This window comes from Somniosus microcephalus, chromosome 5 (genome assembly GCF_052327205.1).
Source record: "Somniosus microcephalus isolate GS21.2 chromosome 5, FLI_Smic_1.0, whole genome shotgun sequence".
Lineage (NCBI taxonomy): Eukaryota > Metazoa > Chordata > Chondrichthyes > Squaliformes > Somniosidae > Somniosus > Somniosus microcephalus.
This window is the reverse complement of record NC_140991.1, coordinates 79,126,250-79,148,940: the sequence shown is the minus strand read 5'-3', so window position 1 is coordinate 79,148,940 and position 22,691 is coordinate 79,126,250. Positions and strand designations below refer to the sequence as shown.

General features: G+C 43.7%; 1 protein-coding gene across 4 annotated transcripts in view; it reads right to left on the bottom strand.

Annotated features, from left to right (window-relative positions):
- Positions 1-21,425, bottom strand: part of trdmt1 (tRNA aspartic acid methyltransferase 1) — a 105,038-nt gene extending 83,613 nt beyond the window's left edge. Inside the window, exon 1 of one of the 4 annotated variants that reach the window (XM_085987868.1) lies at positions 21,329-21,425. In XM_085987868.1, the coding sequence (XP_085843994.1) occupies positions 21,329-21,367 (39 nt within the window). In that variant the 5' untranslated portion in view covers positions 21,368-21,425. Of the gene's footprint in view, positions 1-21,163 lie in introns of all 4 variants that reach the window. The other 3 variants (XM_085987871.1, XM_085987867.1, XM_085987866.1) reach the window with 3 other exon arrangements.
- Between the last annotated feature and the right edge of the window lie 1,266 nt (positions 21,426-22,691).

The window sequence follows — 22,691 nt, the reverse complement described above, 5'->3', positions numbered from 1 at the left end:
CCTCGGAGTCAGAAGGCTGTGGGTTCAAGCTCCACTCCAGACACTCGAGTACATCATTTAGGCTAACACTTCAGTGCAGTACTGTGGGACTGCTGCACTATCAGAGTTGCCATCTTTCAGATAAGATGTTTATGCGAGACCCCATGTGCCCTCTCAGGTGGACATAAATAATTATGTGGGACTTCTCAGAAAAGATCAGGAGAGTTCATAGAATCATAGAAATTTAGGGCACAGAGGCCATTCGGCCCACCGTATCTGTGCAAGCCGAAAAAGAGCTATCCAGCCGAATCCCACTTTCCAGGTCTCGGTCCATAGCCCTGTAGGTTACGGCACTTCAAGTGCACATCCAAGTACTTTTTAAATGCGAGTTCTCCCATTGTCCTGGCCAACATTTATCCCTCAACTAACATCACTAAAATAGGTCATTTCTATCATTGCTGTTTGTTGGACCTGGCTGTGTGCAAACTGGCTTCCACATTTCCCTAGATTACACTGTATCTGTAACTGTGACTGCACTTCAACAGTACTTCACTGACTGTGAAGTGCTTTGACACATCGAGGTCAAGAAAGGCACTATGTAAGTGCAAGTTCCTTTTTTCATTTTATAGCTGGTGAAAAAACATGGCAAGGAACGGAGAGAAGTAATGTTGCCAATTTCAACTTTTGCACACTTTCACGTGGAATCCAAAAGATATCTGTATGCATACAACGTAGAAAACCTGCAAAAGCTGAAAACAAACAAACTGCTGGCAATCTGAAACAAAATCAATAAAAACTGGAAACGCTCAGCAGGTCAATCAGCATCTGTGGAAAGAACAGATGAGTTCATGTTTCAAGTGTGGACCATTCATCAGAACTCATATTACAGATGAAGAGCATTTAAAAAAGAACAGAACAAAGGAAAGGGAGGAGGGAAACACACACACACACACACACACACACACACACGAGAAGAAAATGACCTGTAAAGTGTAGAAGGGGAAAACAGAGATGGTTAAATGGCGGAAGTGATATTAGCATGAGACAACAGGAGAAACTAAGGAAATTAAAGGCATTTATGAGGCACAGAAAATGTGTGAATAGCTGAGAAGAGGGGTAGTACAATAGGTAGAAATAGGCATTTAAGTGCATTACTGGGAGAGTGCTGCATTGACAAAGGTACCATCTTTCAGATGACACTCTAAACCGCAGGCTATCTGCCTGTTCAGATAGGCGTAAAAGATCCCATGGCACTATTTGAAGAGAAGCAGTTTCCCGGTATCCTGGACGACATTCATCCCTCAATCAAAACCACCAAATGCAGATTAACTGGTCATTTATCTCATTGTTGTTTATGGGCGCTTCCGCTGTACAACTTGGCTACCGTGTTTGCCTACATAACAGTGGCTACAATCTAAAAATAATTAGTTGACTGTAAAGCACTTTGGGGCGTCGGGAGGACATGAAGGGAGATATTATTGCAAGTTATTTTTTTGCACTGTGTCCAATATTCCATCATCCGTATTGTAGGGAAAACAATTGAAGTATAAAAAAGTATGGCTTATGCAATGGTGAAGTTAGGATTTTGCGAAGGGAGATGCGGGCATTGAATATGAAATGTATTTCCTAGATAGCTTTTGAGGCATGTACTCCAGGAAATGTTACACTTTATTGGTGCATTTTCTAAATTGTTTTACGGTTTCATCATTTAATTTGAATGGCTTATTTAGTGTTTTATTACAACAACATCTTGCCTTTATGTGGCATTTTTATTGTAGCAAAATGTCCTACTGCACTTCACAAAAAAAGGTTGAAGACATCGAGCAGGAGTTGGCAGGAAGTGACCAAAGGCTATGAGAAGATAACAGGTTTTAAGGAAGTTTGTGACAGTAGGAAGAGTTGTAGCAAGACAGCTGGTTTGAGAGAATTCCAGAATAGTAGGCTGTAATAGTAGAATTGCAGGAGAGAAGGATAGACAGACAGGTATACAGAAGACTATAGGAAGTGAGTGAGGATAGGTCTGATAGGCGAGCGGGATTTGGTATGCGATAGGACATGGGTAGCAGTTTTAGCCAAGTTGGAGTTTATGTAGGAGGTAGAGTCAGTGAGGAGAGTACTAGAGAAGTTAAGCCCAGGGATTACTATAAATCAGAGATCTCAATTATTTCTGAGATTTCTGGGGATGTCATCAATGTTTCCCCATTTGGCCTGTATTGCAAACATTTTCAGTTTGCTTCTGGTCCAAAGTTGATTAATAGAAAATAGAAGATATCCATGCATTAAAAAAAGGTTTATCCTCATTCGAACTGAGCATGCATTATGTCTGTGCACAAATATATCTTGAATATGAGCTAGAATAATTTTCTAAAAGCAGAAGTGACTGGATTAACTGCTCAAAGCACTGCACCCTAGATGTGGGATTTTATTAAATAGTCATAATCTGATCAAAAATGTATTACTTAACCTCACAATGATTATCAAAGTTAAATATTACTTAGTTCCAAAGTTAAATACTGTACTGCAGTTTCATATGCAAAAATGAACCCTTTTAATTTAAGTCCACCAGGAAAGATCTGTGGTCTGGTATAATGGGTATGATTCACTGCTTTAGATTTTCAGTCTTAAACCTCCTACAGTTTTCTCTACATTACTCATTATCAGTTGACTGCCTAAGGACAGATGTCTGACCCAGAACTGCTTTTCATTATCATAAAAACACAAATGTACTGTAGTTACAGTAATAGTCTGCATGAGTTTGTACATTGACTACATACTATATACACATGGAAATTATAACAGAATTTAAACTAAAATGAGCAATATTGGCAGCATTATTTCTAGCATTACCAATTTCTATGCTAAATCAAAAATGAAGTAACACATCACCAAACAGTACTCAGAACTGAATGACTAATAAATTAAATAGGGCAAGTTTAGTTTAGTTGTAGGATAAAGAAGTGGTGTATAAAAGCATACCACTGTGAGATAACAGAAGGAATACATCACGAATGGCACAGAGATGAGTCAGTTAAAAAATCATGTAACAAGTGCTGCATTTTCCATACATCATGTTACCAATTCATCCAAAACATTGTTAACAGGGAACGGTAGCGTAGTGGTAATGTCACTGAGCTAGTAATCCAGAGACCTGGACTAATGATCCAACTAATTCAGTTAATTAAATAAATCAGGAATAAAAAGCTAGTATCAGTAATGGTAACCATGAAACTATCAGATTGTTGTAATGTCCTTTAGGGAAGGAAATCTGCTGTCCGTACCTGGTCTGGCCTACGTGTGACTCCAGACCCACAGCAATGTGGTTGACTGCCCTCTGAAATGACCTAGCAAGCCACTCAGTTGTAACAAACCGCTACACACAATCACACGGCCTTGGCACCGGTACAGCCAGCCCAGTCGACCCTGCCAAAATTGGGAGAGCTGTCCCACAGACTAGTCAAGCAACAGCCTGACATAGTCATACTCACAGAATCCCAAACTCCTCCATCAACATCCCTGGGTATGTCCTGTACCACTTGGTTCCAGACCTCATTACAGCCTTGGTCCAAACATGGACAAAAGAGCTGAATTCCAGAGCCGAGATGAGAGTGACTGCCCTTGACCGAGTGTGGCATCAAGGAGCCCTAGTAAAACTGAAGTCAATGGGAATCAGGGGGAAAACGCTCTACTGGCTGGAGTCATACCTAGCACAAAGGAAGGTGGTTGAAGGTCAATCATCACAGCCCCAGGACATCGGTGCAGGAGTTCCTCAGGGCAGTGTCCTAGGCCCAACCATCTTCAGCTGCTTCATCAATGACCTTCCCTCTAACATAAGGTCAGAAATGGGGATGTTCGCTGATGACTGCACAGTGTTCAGTGCCATTCACAACTCCTCAGATAATGAAGCAGTCCATGCCTGCATGCAACAAGACCTGGATGATGTTCAGGCTTGGGCTGATAAGTGGCAGGTAACATTCGCGTCACAGAAGTGCCGGGCAATGACCATCTCCAACAAGCGAGAGTCTAACCACCGCCCCTTGACATTCAACGGCATTACCATCGCCAAATCCCCCACCATCAACATCCTGGGGGATCACTATTAACCAGAAACATAACTGGACCAGCCACATAAAAACTGTGGCAACAAGAACAGGTCAGAGGCTAGGTATTCTGCGACGAGTGCCTCACCTCCCAACTCCCCAAAGCCTTTCCACCATCTACAAGGTACAAGTCAGGAGTGTGATGGAATACTCTCCACTTGCCTGGATGAATGCAGCTCCAACAACACTCAAGAAGCTCGACACCATCCAGGACAAAGCAGCCCGCTTGCTTTGCACCCCATCCACCACCTTAAACATTCACCACTGGCATACCGTGGCTGCAGTGTGTACTATCTACAAGATGCACAGCAGCAACTCGCCAAGGCTTCTTCGGCAACACCTCCCAAACCCGCGATCTCTTCCACCTAGAAGGACAAGGGCAGCAGGCGCATGGGAACACCACCACCTCTCCAAGTCACACACCATCCTGACTTAGAAGTATATCGCTGATCCTTCATTGTCGCTGGGTCAAAATCCTGGAACTCCCTCCCTAACAGCAGTGTGGGAGTACCTTCACACAGACTTCAGCGGTTCAAGGCAGCGGCTCACCACCACCACCTTCTCAAGGGTAATTAGGGATGGGCAATAAATGCTGGCCTTGCCAGCGACATCCACATCCCATAAATGAATAAAAAAAACTGCTCAAATTCTTCTGTTATTTGGTTAGTTATTATTTGTTGAAATTAAGTCATCTCATAAAAGAATTGAGTTGGTCAGTACATCTTTTAACATAAATCATGTTGCCTTAAGCTTGTTATTTGGAAGTTTGGGGACATTATCAAGGCAGCGCTGGAAGTAAAAGAGCTGTAAATATGCATTAAGATGCCACATTTCGATTGTGGAGCATATTGGTAGCAAAGCTGTGAAAGTCAAAGATGGTAACTACCTGTTAAGAGCTGGGTCATGAATTACATTGCTCGAGTCAGAAACTGTTAGGTGTGCGATTTAAAGAGCAGGCCATGATAGAGCAGAGCTATAACAACATATGATGAGAACTGGGTAGAGGAGGCTCGATAGTAGTGGTGCAACACTGAAGCAATGGGAAACTGACATTACGATTGTTAAAACAGTGCAGATTCTTAACCTGAAAAAAGTCTACATAAATTGAGTACAAAAAGTAAATATGTCACGGGTACATAGTTCCAGACCATCGACAAGCAAGCGCTGAACACAATGGCCTCCGTTTTGCCAATGTTGACCTGTAAGAAGTTTTAATTCATCCAGGATTGATGACATAAGAAATAGGAGCAGGAGTAGGCCAATCGGCCCCTCGAGCCTGCTCCACCATTCAATAAGATCATGGCTGATCTGATCCTAACCTCAAATCTTCTATCACTCTGCATCCACCCGAACCCATGTGATCTCCCGGGAGAGGCGAAAAACCAGATAAAGACCCAATGGCCAATTTGGGAGAAAAAAATCTGGGAAATTCCTCTCCGACCCATCTAGGCGATCGAAACTCTTCCAGGAGATCACTCTGTCCCTATATTTTCTACAGTACTTACCTTCTGTAAAGGCGATCTCCACCCCAGCCAGGAACAGGAATAAAACCATCTCCTGAAATCTAACAGAATTAGAACACAGTAGGAGCAGAACAAGGCTACACGGCCCCTGGGCCCACTCCACTACCCACAGGGCCATGACCATTCCGAACCCAGACTCATGTCCAATTTCCTGCCCGCTCCCCGTAACCCTTTATTCCCTTTACTTCTAGGAAACTATCTATTTCTGTTTTAAATTTATTTAATGATGTAGCTTCCACAGCTTTCTGGGGCAGCAAATTCCACAAACCTACCACCCTCTGAGTGAAGAAGTTTCTCCTCATCTCAGTTTTGAATGAGCAGCCCCTTATTTTAAGATTATGCCCCCTAGTTCTAGTTTCACCCATCATTGGGAACATCCTCACCGCATCCACCCGATCAAGCCCCTTCACAATCTTATATGTTTCAATAAGATCGCCTCTCATTCTTCTGAACTCCAATGAGTAGAGTCCCAATCTACTCAACCTCTCCTCATATGACCACCCCCTCATCCCCGGGATTAACCGAGTGAACCTTCTTTGTACTGGCTCGAGAGCAAGTATGTCTTTTCTTAAGTATGGACACCAAAACTGTATGCAGTATTCCAGGTGCGGCCTCACCAATACCTTGTACAACTGCAGCAATACCTCCCTGTTTTTATATTCCAACCCCCTAGCAATAAAAGCCAACATTCCATTGGCCTTCTTGATCACTTGCTGCACCTGCATACTAACTTTTTGAGTTTTGTGCACCAGGACCCCCAGATCCCTTTGTACTACAGTACTTTCCAGTTTCTTGCCATTAAGATAATAACTTGCTCTATGATTTTTCCTGCCAAAGTGCATAACCTCACACTTTCCAGTATTGTATTCCATCTGCCAAATCTCTGCCCACTTACTTAGCCTGTCTATGTCCCTTTGCAGGTTTTTTATGTCCTCCTCACTCACTACTTTCCGTCCCATCTTTGTATCATCTGCAAACTTTGATATGTTACACTCGGTCCCCTCCTCCAAATCGTTAATATAGATTGTAAAGAGTTGGGGACCCAGCACTGACCCCTGCGGAACACCACTAGTTACTGGTTGCCAATCTGAGAACGAACCATTTATCCCAACTCTCTGCTTTCTGTTAGAGAGCCAATCCTCCACCCACGCCAGAATATTACCCCCAATCCCGTGATTTTTTATCTTGAGCAATAATCTTGTGTGGCACCTTGTCAAATGCCTTTTGGAAGTCTAAATACACTACGTCCACTGGTTCCCCTTTATCCACCCTGTATGTTACTTCCTCAAAAAACTCAAGCAAATTTGTTAAACATGACTTCCCCTTCATGAAACCATGCTGAGTTTGCCCTATTAAATTATGTTTATCCAAATGTCCCGTTACTGTCTCCTTAATAATGGACTCTAACATTTTACCAACCACAGATGTTCGGCTAACAGGTCTATAGTTTCCAGCCTTCTGCCTACTACCCTTTTTAAATAAGGGTGTTACATTAGCAGTTTTCCAATCTGCCGGGACCTTTGCTGAGTCCAGTGAGTTTTGGAAAATTATTACCAATGCATCCACAATCCCTACCGCCACTTCGCTCAAGACCCTAGGATGCAAGCCATCAGGTCCAGGGGATTTATCCGCCTCGAGTCCCATTATTTTACCAAGTACCACTTCCTTAGTGATTTTAATTGTATTTAGTTCCTCCCCCCCTAGAGCCCCCTGTTTGTCCAATGTTGGGATATTCTTAGTGTCCTCTACTGTAAAGACTGATACAAAATAATTGTTCAGTGCTTTTGCCATCTCCATGTTTCCCACCATTAATTTCCCGGTCTCATCCCCTAAGGGACCAACATTTACTTTAGCCACCCTTTTTCTTTTTATATAACTATAGAAACTTTTACTGTCTGTTTTTATATTTTTTGCTAATTTACTTTCATAATCTATCTTCCCTTTCTTAATCAATCTTTTTGTTATTTTTTGCTGTCTTTTAAAGACTTCCCAATCTTCCATCCTCCCACTAGATTTGGCTACCTTATATGCCCTTGTTTTTAGTCGGATACTATCCTTAATTACTTTACTTAGCCACGGATGGCTATCTTTTCTTTTACACCCTTTTTTCCCTCAGTGGAATATATTTTTTTGGAAGTTGTAAAATAACTCCTTAAATGTACACCACTGGTCATGTACCGTCTTACCCATGACGGACAAACATCATCAACCTTTGAGTGAAATATAGTGATGAAGAGGTGGAGTTGTGTGTTGCCATATTTGGAGCTGACCCCATGCTTGTGAATAATGTTGCTAAGGGGTAGCATGTAGATAATAGGAGGCAACCATGAATGCAGCCCTAATCACACACAAGCGGATTGTGTAGGCAGAGGAGCAGAAACAGTTCAAGGTATGAAGTGACTGTGTTGGGTCAGGTAAGAGTGGAGACAGCAGAGCCACAAAGGTTGTTTACAACTACGAAACTGCGTGAACTGCCAGTCTGTGCATTCAACACTTTTGGCTTGCCTGATTAGCCAAGAATAGGCCAATAATATTAGCAAACCATGTTGTTTTACTGAAGTTCTTCAATTTTAAAAATGGGATTTAAAAACAAAGTTCCTATCAATAAAACAGGAAAACAGATTTTAACTTGGCACAAAAATTGCAAATGCCAGTTAATACATCAAAAAGGTTCACACAACAGTCTCATTATGTTTAGCAGCATTTATTACATTGGACTGGCTTCCTGCAGCCGGAGGAGAAAACTGTTGACTTATTCTCAATTTTCTGATGCTAAACAAATATAGTGCCAGCAGTGTACTGAGGTAAAAACTAGAGTCCCTGCCTGCCTAATGCAGTCATAAACCGAATCACAATAGCTCAATTATGCTATACAAATAGCCTATTTAAACTATTCTCACTGCAGAAGAAACATTGGAGTATTGGCCATTGACATTTTCCAGCAGCATGATCCAATTTTTTCACTTCATAAGTCAAGATTTTTAAATAGAAAAGCAGGTAACTATAGATATGTCAAGCTTGGCTCACACCTGTCAGAAGGCTGTGCATTGCATTCCTGCACCAGGACTACAGTGCACAACAAAGGCTGACAATCTAGTACAGTACTGAGGAGATGCTGCATTGTTGGAGGAGCCATCCTTTGGATTAGGACATGAACCGAGGCTCAAGCTGCCTGCTCAGGAAGATGTTAAAAATCCCATGCCACCAAAGAAAAGCAGAGTTCTCCCGTGACTTGACCAACATTTCTCCTTCAACCGTTATGACCGTAAAAAGCAGATAACTAGTCATTCATCTCACTGCTGTTTGTGGGATATTGCTGGCACAGAATGGCAAGTACATTCAACTCCCAAAAGCAATTTCATTCAATGAAGTAATTTGAGACATTTTAACAACATGATAAGGTGCCACATAAATATATTTCTTCTATCTGGTGGCTTATTTTTGATTCTGGCAATACAAAGGATCAGCTCATTTTTTTTTTAAAGGTTGCTATATTATATGCTTAACAGTTGTTGTGCCAGGGCCTGGAAAGCAGGGCACTAAAGTTTTGTTGATATAAATTCACAAGTATGCAAAACCACTGTTTTGCTTTCTTCAATTTCATCAATAATGGAACATGTTCTCACCTGGCATCAACACACATGCATCTTATTGCAGTTAACAGCAATTTGAAGCAAGAACCCTGGCTGTATTATCCACCTTCCTACCTCAGAGACACCGAGGCCAATTATTGCAGCCTACTGCTGGCCTCCCAAAGATCAGCAGACTGAGAATCGAACACGAGACCTTCGAGTTTCTACAGTAGCGTGCTACATCAGCAGTGCCTTTACCCGCTAGATTATTCTCAGAATCATCTACAAGGCACAAGTAAGGAATGTGATGGAATACTCTCCACTTGCCTGGATGAGTGCAGCTCCAACAACACTCAAGAAGCTCGACACCATCCAGAACAAAGCAGCCGCTTGATTGCACCCCATCCACCACCTTAAACATTCACTCCCTCCACCACTGGCGTACCGTGGCTGCAGTGTGTACCATCTACAAGATGCATTGCAGCAACTCGCCAAGGCTTCTTTGACAGCACCTCCCAAACCCACAACCTCTACCACCTAGGACAAGGGCAGCAGGCGCATGGGAACACCACCACCTCCAAATTCCCCTCCAAGTCGCGCACCATCCTGACTTGGAAATATATCGCCGTTCCTTCATTGTCGCTGGGTCAAAATCCTGGGACTCCCTCCCTAACAGCACTGTGGGAGTACCATCACCACACGGACTGCAGCAGTTCAAGGCGGCGGCTCACCACCACCTTCTCAAGGGCAATTAGGGATGGGCAATAAATGCTGGCCTTGCCAGCGATGCCCAGATCCCATAAACACATAAAAAAAGAATGTCCTCTAATCTTTTTACTTTTTTTCCCCCAGATGTCAGCCTTTTTCACTCATGCATAACAAGAATGCTAACTTGCTCAGAAAGAACAAATGAACTTCCAAGTATCTAGCGCCTTTCATGACTTCAGCATGTTCCAAAGCATTTCACAGCCAATTAAGTACTTTTGAATTGTAGTCACGTGTAATCTAGGAAACAAAGCAGCCAATTGGCTCAGCTACTCTACATTACAAGATAACAGCAGGGACATAAAATGTTGCCACTCTTCCAATAAGTACAGCTACCTGAAGTATTTTTGGCTATTGCAGTCTTGAGTTACAATGACTATAAATTTAAAAATATTTCCAATATTATTCAAACACATAGCTAATGTACTTTGACTGTTGTCAATATGAAAGATTAGTCATCTCTCAATCAGTTGCTATTTCAAAATTTCCTAATCACAAGGTTTTGATGCAACCTAGATTCAAAATTTGCCCAAGACATTTTGTGTGACTCTGGCAGAAATGAGGTTATGTTAACATATAGTTTATCATCTCTACAAATCTAGCTTCGACTACCTCGGGCCCTGGGTTCGAAGACACGCAGGCTCCAGTATCCCCAAAGCCTCCAAGGTTAAGGTCCAAAGCAAAGCAGTTGGGCAGCCAGATATGTGGGTGTCAGTAACCAGTTTTTCAATTTGTTGGCAGCATTTTAAAATAAAACCAACCATCAGATTTTTCTCTTCTCTTGAATACATCACTTCATCTGTTCCCTTCCCTCTAGGTGACTTTAGGACTCTCACATTTCTTCTGAAATCAGTCCTATATTCAACTTCATTCCCTGAATCCTGTTACTAAACTGGTGTCCTGAATAGAATTGCACTGCTTTGCGAATGAATGATGGCTCTGTTTGTATTAATAAGAGAGAAAACTAATACTGGTCTTTCCTCTTTCCCTCTTAATACCTCATCAGCAAATTAAATGCCATTTTCTTACATGAACAGGCTGCAATGCACTCCCTATGTAAAACCAATCCAGTTGGCAGGAAAATGTGTTGAGTTATGCTTTGACTTTCCATTACTGGTGAAGTACCAGGACCATTAAAGCACAAATACAAGCAGGAAATGCGCAGCGCATTGTGGATTGGGAGCTGATAGTGTTACCAGTATTCATACGCACACTAGTGGATCTCCCATGGTGTTGCTCATGGAAAGTCAGGATCAAGCAAATTTCCCTGAGTATATTGGTGACACTATAGGTATAGGGTTCTGCAACATTTGGAGCTAATGAAACCCCAGCTAGAGGTCGAAGTGTGACTGTGTAACAGATAGCTTTATAATGGGAAGATCCTATTGAGACATTGCCTCAAGCGTGACAGAATGGTTATGCCCAAATAAAAAGGCCACAGCCTACATAGCAAATTTAATATACCCTGTACTATAGATATATATGGAGCATAGCTTACCAGCCTCCAGCTACCACAACAACTTACATTTATATAGTACCTTTAATGTAGTAAAATGTCCCAAGGTGCTTCACAGGAGTGTTAACAACATTTGACATCAAGCCACATAAGGAGATATTAGGACAGATGACCAAAAGCTTGGTTTTAAGGAGCATCTTAAAAGGAGGAGAGAGAGAGGTAGAGGCGGAGAGGTTTAGGGGGGAATTCCAGAGCTTGGGGCCTAGAGAGCTGAAGGCACAGCAATGAGAATTGAAGGAGCACAGTGATCTCGGAGGGTTGTAGGGCTGGAGAAGGTTACAGAGATGGGGAGTTGCGAGGCCATGGAGGGATTCGAAAACAAGGATGAGAATCTTAAAAATAGGAGGTGTAGCCAGACCGGGAGTCAATCTAGCTCAGCGGGCACAGGGGCGACGGGTGAACGGGACTTGGTGCGAGTTAGGGTCCAGGCAGCAGAGTTTTGGATGAGCTCAAGTTTACAGAGAGTGCAAGGTGGGAGACCGGCTGGGAGGGCTATGGAATAATCGAGTCTCGAGGTAATTAACATGTGGTTGAGGGTTTCAGCAGCAGATGAGCAGAGGCCAAGGCAGAGATGGGCGATTTTACAGTGGTGCAAACAGGCAGTCTTGGTGATGGAGGATATGAAGTCGGAAGCTCAGCTCAGGGTTAAATAGGACGCTACGGTTGCGAACAGTCCGGTTCAGCCTCAGACAGTGGCCAGGCAGTGGGATGGAGTTGGTGGCTAGGAAACTGAGTTTGTGGTCCTCCCAATATTTAATTGGAGTAAATTTCTGCTCATCCAATACTGGAAGTCAGACAAGCAGCATGACAAATCAGAGGCAGAGGAGAGATCGAGAGAGGCGGTTATGAGGTAGAACTGGGTATCGCCAGCGACATATGGAACCTGGCGTGTTTTCGGATGATGTCGCCGAGGGGCAGCCTGTAGATGAGAAATAGGAGGGTGCCAAGGATAGATTCTTGGGGGACACCAGAGGTAACAGTGCGGGAGCGGGAAGAGAAGCTAGTGCAGGTGTTTCTCTGGCTACGACTGGATAGATAGAAGTGGAACGAGGTGAGGGCAGTCCCAATCAGCTGGATGACAGAGGAGAAGCGGTGGAGGAGGATGGTGTGGTCAACCATGTCAAAGACTGTAGACAGGCTGAAAAGGATGAGGAGGGATAGTTTACCACGGTCAGTGACACAGGATGCAATTTGTGACATTGATAAGGGCCCTTTCAGTGCTGTGGCAGGGGTGGAAAGCTGATTGGAGGGGTTCAAATGTGGAGTTGCGAGAAAGATGGGCACAGATTTGGGAGGACTTGAAAGGAAAGGAAGTTTGGAGATAGAACAGTAGTTTACAAGGACACTTTACTAGTGAGTTTTTTTTCATTGCTATATTTAGAATGGCAGTTTAGGAGAGAGCCTCAATTCTAAATTTAAAAAAAACTGATTTAAGATGAGACTTGCACAGGTGGCAATTACACTGCTCCAGTGCAAAATCAAAATGATTCAAAATCACCTAGAAGTCATCTTTTCTGAACCAATACTGGTCCATCCCAGCAACTTTATATTTGACTTTTAGCATTTACATGCTGAAAATCCTGGCACAGTTCTAGGACAAAACGTTGAAAAGAAACATGGCATTAACCAACAAAGAATTAGATAGTAGATCTACATAACCAAAAAGATAAATGCTACAATTGCATATAAGCAAATAATTCATTTTATTTTACGACTGCAAAACAGCTAAAGTGATGTCACAACCAGGGAAGGAGCTGATTGGCAAGTAGCTGGTAAGTGTTTCTAGTTAATAGTCTATTAAGTAAAGGCATGGCAGGGCAGCTTAGTTCTGTGGAATGCACATACTGTGCCTCCCAGGTAGTGGAGATACTTGATGGGATAAAAATTGATAGAGGAGGTATTAGAAAGGCTGGCTGTACTTAAAGTAGATAAGTCACCAGGAGCGGATGGGATGCATCCTAGGCTGATGAGGGAATTGAGGGAGGAATTCGCAGAGGTACTGGCCATAATATTCCAATCCTCCTTAGATACGGGGTGGTGCCAGAGGACGGGAGAATTGCAAATGTTACACCATTGTTCCAAAAAGGGTGTAAAGATTAACCCAGTAACTACAGGCCAGTCATTTTGACCTCAGTAGTGGGGAAGCTTTTAGAAACAGTAGTCAGGGACAAAATTAACAGTCACTTGGACAAGTGTGGATTAATTAAGGAAAGCCAGCACAGATTTGTTAAAGGCAAATCATGTTTAACTAACTTCTTTGATGAGGTAACAGAGAGGGCTGATAAGGGTAATGCAGTTGACGTAGTGTACATGGATTTTCAAAAGGCGTTTGACAAGGTGCCACATAATAGGCTTGCCAGCAAAGTTGAAGCCCATGGAATAAAAGGGACAGTGGCAGCATGGATACGGAATTGGCTAAGTGATAGGAAACAGAGCGTAGCGGTGAACGGTTGTTTTTCGGACTGGAGGAAGGTATATAGTGGTGTTCCCCAGGGGTCGGTTCTAGGACCACTGCTTTTCTTGATATATATTAATGACTTAGATGTGGGTGTACAGGGCACAATTTCAAAATTTGCAGATGACACAAACTTGGCAGTATAGTGAGCAGTGAGAAGGAGAGTGATAGACTTCAGGAAGACATAGACAGGCTGGTGAAATGGGCGGACACGTGGCAGATGAAATTTAACGCAGAAAAGTGTGAAGTGATACATTTTGGTAGAAAGAATGAGGAGAGGACATATAAACTAAATGGTACAATCCTGAAGGGGTTGCAGGAAGAGAGAGACCTGGGGGTATATATACACACAAATCGTTGAAGGTGGCAGGGCAGGTTGAGAAAGCAGTTAAAAAGGCTTAGGGGACCCTGGGCTTCATGAAGAGGTATAAAAGAAGTAGAGATACAAATTATGATGAACCTCGATAAAACACTGGTTCGGCCCCAACTGGAGTACTGTGTCCAATTCTGGGCACCACACTTTAGAAAGGATGTGAAGGCCTTAGAGAGGGTGCAGAAAAGATTTACGAGAATTATTCCAGGAATGAGGGACTTCAGTTATGTGGATAGACTGGAGAAGCTGGAGTTGTTCTCCGTAGAGCAGAGAAGGTGGAGAGGAGATTTGATAGAGGTGTTCAAAATCATGAGGGGTCTGGACAGAGTAGATAGAGGGAAACTGTTCCCATTGGCAGAAGGGTCGAGAACCAGAGGACACAGATTTAAGGTGATTGGCAAAAGAACCAAAGGCGACGTAAGAAAAACATTTTTACGCAGCGAGTGGTTAAGATCTGGAATGCGCTGCCTGAAAGGGTGGTGGAGGCAGATTCGATCACGACTTTCAAAAGGGAGTTGGATAAGTATCTGAAGGAAAGAAATTTGCAGGGCTACGGGGAAAGGACAGGGGAGTGGGAATAGCTGAAGTGCTCTCGCAGAGAGGTGGCATGGGCTTGACGGGCCGAATGGCCTTCTTCTGTGCTGTAACCATTCTATGATTCTATGACCTCAGGTTCTTCGACAGACAAAAGTGATCTGGAAATATTAGATATACGTCAAAAAGTAAAATGTGTTACTTCTATACTGAGCTACAACAGCATATATGACATTACAAATTTGGGTCTGCCATAGCTACTTTCTTGTGTTCAAGCAGCGGCTCAGTGGTACAACAACAACTTGTATTTATACAGCACCTTTAACGTAGTAAAATGTCCCAAGGCGCTTCACAGGAGTGTTAAAAGACAAAAATTTGGCACCGAGTCACAGATGAAGAAATTAGGGCAATGACCAAAAGCTTGGTCAAAGAGGTAGGTCTCAAGGAGCGTCTTAAAGGAGGAAAGAGAGGTGGAGAAGTGGAGAGGTTTAGGGAGAGAGTTCCAGAGCTTAGGGCCTAGGCAGCTGAAGGCACAGCCACCAATAGTTGAGCGATTATAATCAGGGATGCTCAAGAGGGCAGAATTAGAGCAGTGTAGATACCTTGGGGGGTTGTGGGGCTGAAGGAGATTAGAGAGATAGGGAGGGGCGAGGCCATGGAGGGATTTGAAAACAAGGATGAGAATTTTGAAATCGAGGCATTGCTTAACCAGGAGTCAATGGAGGTCAATGAGTTTTGGATGACCTCAAGTTTATGTAGGGTACAATGTGGGAGGCCAGGGAGTGCGTAGGAATAGTCAAGTCTAGAGGTAACAAAGGCATTGATGAGGGTTTCAGCAGCAGGTGAGCTGAGGCAGGGGCGGAGACAGGCAATGTTACGGGCGTGGAAATAGGCAGTCTTAGTTATGCCGCGGATATGTGGTCGGAAGCTCATTTCAGGGTCAAATATGACACCAAGATTGTGAACAGTCTGGTTCAGCCTCAGACAAATGCTAGGGAGAGGGATGGAGTCGGTGGCTAGAGAACGGAATTTATGGCAGGGACCGAAGACAATGGCTTTGGTCTTCCCAATATTTAATTGGAGAAAATTTTTGTTCATCCAGTTCTGGATGACGGACAAACAGTCTGACAATTTAGAGACCGTGGAGGGGTCAAGAGAAGAGGTGGTGAGGTAGAGCTTGGTGTCGTCAGCATACTGACACTGTGTTTTCAGATGATGTCACCAAGGGGCAGCATATAGATGAGAAATAGGAGGGCGCCAAGGATAGATCCTTGGGGGACATCAGAGGTAATGGTTTGGGAGTGAGAAGAGAAGCCATTGCAAGTGATTCGATAGATAAGAATGGAAGCAGGCGAGTGCAGTCCCACCCAGCTGGACGACGGTGGAGAGGCACTGGAGGAAGATGGTGTGGTCAACCATGTCAAAGGCTGCAGACAGGTCAAGAAGGACGAGGAGGGATAGTTTACCTTTGTCACAGTAACATAGAATGTCATTTGTGACTATGATAAAAAAAAGTTTCAGTACTGTGGCAGGGGCAGAAACCTGATTAGAGGGATTTAAACATGGAGTTCTGGGAAAGATGGGCACGGCTTTGGGAGGCGACAACACGTTCAAGAACTCCGGAGAGGAAAGGGAGATTGGAGATGGGGCGGTAGTTTGCAAGGACAGAGGGGTCAAGGGCTTTTTATGAGGGGGTGATGACGGCAGATTTGAAGGAGAGGAGGACATTACCTAAGGAGAGAGAACCGTTAATATCAGCTAACATGGGAGCCAGGAAGAGAATTTGGGTGGTCAATGGTTTAGTGGGAATAGGGTTGGGGGAGCAAGAGGCGGTCTCATGGACAAGATGAGCTCGGAGAGGGCGTGAGGGTGAGAAAAACTAGAGAAAGATGTGAGTTCAGGGCTAGGACAGGGGGGAACCTTAGAGGAAATTTGGCCCAGTGGTCTAGGGGAAGGGAGGGAAGTGGCAGAAGCAGCTGAATCGATGGTCTCAATCTTAGTGACAAAGAAGTCCATGAGCTCCTCGCACTTGTTGTTGGAGGTGAGGGTGGAGGAGACAGGGGAGAGGGGTTTAAGAAGACGGTTTGCAGTGGAGAAAAGAAGCCGGGCGTTATCTTTGCAGTCCAGGATGATCCTGGAATAGTGAGCAGTTTTGGCAGACGAGAGCAGGACCCGATATGTGGTCCAACTAGATCTGGCAGTGAATGGCTAAACTAGTTGTCCGCCATTTCCATTCAAGTCTGCGTCCCTTGGACTTAAGGGAGTGGATACGGGGGCCATTCCAGGGGAAACGGCCAGAGTGAGGAACAGCAACGGTTTTAATGGGGACTAGGGCATCAAAGGTGGTGGTGAGGGTGTGGTTGAGCAGATTGGTAGCTGCAGAAATGTCATGGTGAATGGAGGGCCGAAGGCTAGACAGTTGGGATGTTGAAAGTGCAGTTGTAAGTGAATTGAGAGTGTGTTTTTTCCAGGGGCAGACACAGAAGGGAGAGTGAAGGGGGAAGTGGGTGGAGAGCGATACAAGGAATCTTCAGTGGTGTTAGTTGCTCCCATAAGTGGTCTGAGCATCTTACTTTTATGGTATTGGCTCATACTGCCTTGTATGTACTTGTACAATAGTGGGTGTAACAATTGTATCCCCTTGTAACCCGAAGCAGATCTTACATACATGTTTTTCTACAATCTCTCCAAAAGTGAACCAAGTTAACAGTAGGTGAGGCAAGGCTTAATGTCAATAGTTACGCTGTTTTATTTTGTGGTAAAGTGGGCATATAAGGTAGCAGTTATGATCAGATTCACTTAGTTCAATCTGTAAAATATATCTTCATGGAATATGATATGAAATTAATAAAATGCTACACTGCCCCACTTCAATGGGTTATCTCACTTAAACAGAATAATTCCTCTGCATTCTGTTCTACAGTCCAGGGCAGAACATCCTCTCCCTATAGTTTCCTGTCTTTTAAACTTTCTTGCAGCAGTTTTCTCCCCCCGCCCACCCCGAACTCCAGCTTTATGTCAAACTGACACCATCCCCACACCCCCTGCAGAATCCACCAGCCTAACTTGACAATGAGCCCTGCTAAGTTCAAATGAATAAAATTGTTGCAGGAACACTGAACGTGAATGCTTACTTATTGCCTTGGAGTGGCTTGTATGAAAACTAATCTACGCCTGTCAAGTCCTGTTCTCCTGTATTTAAACCCAAGAGATACATTTAGCTCAATAGTAGTATATCAAAAAACATGATATAGGGGCATACTGTATGAACTAACAAAGTATCAGTTGAGGACTTTGGAGTGGGTCCTCACATAAAGACAATCAACATTTTGACCTCTGAAACACTGAAAATGTTCCTTCATTACAGATGAAACACTGAAAATGTTCATTACAGATAAGCTACTGATCAGTACTCCATTTCCAGAGATAATATTTAATAGGAACAGAGGAATGGGAGTAAGCCATTCAGCTCCTTGAGTCCATTACACCATTGTATTAGATCTTTTTGTACCTGTGCACTAGCTTTTACTGATTTGTGTACATGGACACCCAAATCCCTTTGATCGTCCACAGCTCCTAGTCTCTCAGCATTAAGTAAATATTCCAATTGGTCTTTCTCTGATCCAAAGTAAATGACTTCACACTTCCCCACATTGAACTTCTTTTGCCATAATTTTGCTCACTAATTTAGTCTATCTATGTTCATTTGTAACTTCCTGCTCCCATCTACACAACTTACTATGCCCCTAATTTACTGTCATCTGCAATCTTAGATATACAACTCTCTATTCCTTCATCCAAGTCATATATGGTGAAAAGCTGAGTCCTCGGTACAGATCCCTGGGAAACATCCTAGTCCTAATCCTAGAGAGCGTGGATAGGAAGGACCTATGTCCTTTAGCAGAGAGGGGGCATAGATTTAAAGTAATTGGTAGTACGATTAGAGGGGAGTTGAGAAGTTTTTTCACCCAGAGGGTGGTGGGTGTCTGGAACTCATTGACTAAAAGGGTGATAGAGATCGTGCAAACAGATCAACGGAGGATGCAATCACAACTGCTCTACACTCTGCACTGAATCACTTAGACGGTAAAGAGACCTACATCAGAATGCTGTTCATAGACTACAGCTCAGCATTCAACACTATCATCCCCAACAAGCTGGCCACCAAACTCCACACTCTTGGCCTGAACACTTCCCTCTGCAACTGGACCCTGGACTTCCTAACAAACAGACCCCAGTCTGTCAAATTAGGTAACCACACCTCCCCCCCACTGACCCTGAACACGGGGGCCCCACAAGGATGTGTGCTGAGCCCCCTCCTCTACTCCCTCTTCACCCACGACTGTGTGGCTGTTCATGGTTCCAACACCATCATCAAGTTTGCGGATGATACCACGGTGGTAGGCCAGATCACCAACAACGATGAGTCAGCCTACAGGGAGGAGGTCCAGCATCTAGTGAAGTGGTGCGCCGATAACAACCTGGCCCTCAACATCAAGAAAACCAAAAAAATCATTGTGGACTTCAGGAAGTCTAAAGGCGGAAGTCACACCCCCATCCACATCCATGGGGCTGTGGTGGAAAGGGTGGACAGCTTTAAGTTCCTCGGAGTCCACATCACGGAAGACCTCTCCTGGTCCCTCAATACCTCCTCTCTGGTGAAGAAGGCCCAGCAGTGCCTATATTTCCTAAGGAGGCTGAAGGGATGTAACCTGTCACCCCTGATCCTCTCTAACTTTTACCGCTGCACAATAGAGAGCATCCTGACGAACTGTATCACAGTATGGTATGGCAGCTGTAGCTACTATGACCGGAAAGCCCTGCAGCGGGTAGTCAAAACTGCCCAACGCATTACCGGCACCCGGCTACCGACCATAGAGCACATATACCAGAAACGCTGTTTACGGAGGTCACGGACCATCATCAAAGACCCTACCCACCCCAGCCACAGTCTGTTCGCCCTCCTGCCATCTGGGAGACGCTACAGATGCATTCGCACCCGAACGACCAGATTTAGGAACAGCTTCTTTCCCAGGGCTGTCATCCTACTGAACTCCACAAATAAACTCTAAAGCCTGCACATCTGCCAATGCACTTTATTATGTTTATGTTAATGTATTACAAGCCAAATGAATGTTGAATGTTTAAATGTCTTAATCTAAATGTACACTCTCGGGAGCCGCAAGCCTACATTTCGTTGTACTGCACTTGTGCACTAACAATGACAATAAAGTTGATTATTATTATTATTATAAACCCTCACTGCATTTAAAAAATACTTGGATATGCACTTGAAGTGCCATAACCTACAAGGCAGGACCAAGAGCTGGAAAGTGGGATTAGGCTGGATAGCTAATTTTCAGCCAGCACAGATGATAGGCCGAATGGCCTCCTTCTATGCTGTAAACCTCTTCTATGATTCTACCACTTGTCACATTCCACCAATCAACGTTCCCTTTATCCCTACTCTCTGTCTCCTACCTCCCAGCCTATGTCACAGGATTACCTCCAATACCATGTTTTTCATTTTGATTATTTCTTGTGCAGAACCTTATCAAATGCCTCCTGCAAGTCTATATAAGCAATAGCCATAGATGTTGCTGTCTCAATGTTCCTATTTGATTGCGGTGCAGCCCATCTCCCCTGTACCAATCTTTTTATTCTGCTAATGTCCCCAGTTATTTATGAAAGTAGCACTGTTGCTTTGATAGCAGGTTGCCAGCCACTTATTTACACACTTAGTTTTATTGGTGAACTTTCCTTTCTCAAACTAGAAGTATACAACTAGAACACAGCTTTGCATTCCCTATCTTTGAGTTCTGAGAAAAGGCTTGCTTACATGCCTTTAAAACCCCCATATTATTTCTCCCTTTGTCATTTACCACCAAGTTGACTACCACCACAGGGCCGGGTCCTGAGCCCTTGAGCATCCCTTCTAACCTTTCCTCAATGTGTACTTTTCAAGCTCCAGGTAGACAGGCAATTGTCCGTTGGCTTCAGTCGTTCCAGTGTATATAGCTATGTAATTTCCTGTGTAAGAAATCTTCTACAACCAGTTTCTCTGTGCCTCACACATTGTCTCTTAGTCCAAGCTGACCCTTCTGGTATTCCAGCTGCCTTTTCTTCCAGGACCTTGTTACCTTCCTCAAAGGATGCGAACAACATTTAGACGTACACAGTGAGAAGACACAGACACACACAATCCAAGTGCGGTGAAGGGGAACACGTTAGTTTGTAAATTGATAAAGCGTTTAACAGGAGACCTGAACCAGCACATTCATCTTCAATGTTAAACGAGCTCGGTTCTCGGTGCTCTTCTGCTACATGACTGTCATTTTTGCTGCTTTACCTTTCAGCGCATAGTGCATGCCCCCGATGCCGCTGTACAGCTCCAACACCCTCAACGGTGGCTGCGGGGCCTCAGGCTCCATCATAGCAACCGGGCCGTCTCCAGGAGCAAACCTACACCCTCAGTGCTCCGCCGCTGCTCGTGCTCCAGGACAAGAGTTCCTACCTCTGCTCCTGAACGCCTCGCCTGGACAAAAGCCTCCATCTGTCCAATTCAACGTGTAACGTTTCCATATCTGCAACAGAGCTGTGCACGCCAGGGAACTGTAAGGACCGGGATTTATGTCATTAAAAAGAGTGAGACTGACCACAAATCTATTTAAACACAAGGAGGTGTTTTAATTTTTGAGAGGCGAATTCTTCCAAATCGGTGATATTTTTTAAATAAATTGACTGTCGCTCCACATGAGTGAAGTTTTATTGATCTCCATTAAACAGAGCAGGATTCAAGGTGTGCAAAGAGTTGGTGTGTAGCATTTTTCCAAACAGTGATTTCTAGTAAATTATATTAAAGAGTTTGGATGTGATTTCTCTAATATATAAAAGAAAAAACAACTATCATGATTTATTAATTTGAGAGAGTTGATCAGTGATTCAAAATATTTATTTCACATTTTTCCTCTTACAAGACTGTTTGTGTGCACATCTTAATATGTCTAACTTTTTGATGGATGGTGATTATTTGTTAAGGGGACAAAACAAACCAAGTGATTTCAGAGCGAGTCAGATCAGAAATAGGATGAACATACAATAAAAGGTAGGAAAAGGCCAGTTGGTTCATCAATCCTGGCATAATGCAACCTACGCACACCATAAATCCCATTCCCAATATTTCAGGTCAATGACCTTTTATCAGAACCCTTGATTGTCGACCTGAAATGTTAACCCTACCACCCTCTCTCCACAGATGCTGCCTGACCTGCTGAGTGTACCAACATTTTCTGCTTTTATTGGAGATTTCCATCATTTACTGTATTTTACTTTTTCATGTACTTATGTTCTTTTTTCCAGTACAAGTGAAGGAATAGTGTGAATAGCTACAGCTTAACTTACAAAGCCCATGTGTCTACTTGTTTTCACATGTCAGTGCTGTCCTTGAGTAGGCACCGTGCTAGGGGTTCTGTCCACTTTTTCAGAGCTGCTGGTTTTCTAGGTTGGCATGTGCGCACCCCATTCATTTTGCTTTCCATTGGTGCCCTGTGGCCTTGTCACCTACCACCTGTGACCCAAAAGCTAACCTATGATCCTGGCCAGATATCTCCCTCACCAACCACCTGCAGCCCAAAAGCAACCATGCCACACACTACCTCAAAACCAACCTGCCACACTGGTCAAAGCTCACTCCCACTGGAAAATCCGCCCTACAGCACTTGGTGGCTCCCTTACCTGTCCAATCAACACTCCACATCATATCCACAATTGAAAAATGTGTCCTACGGCCCTCAGCAACACCATTGCCCTGAAAGAAGAGGAAGAGAGAGAAAAGAGGCAACACAGAAACAACAGGAAAGCGATAGATTGTATCCTTC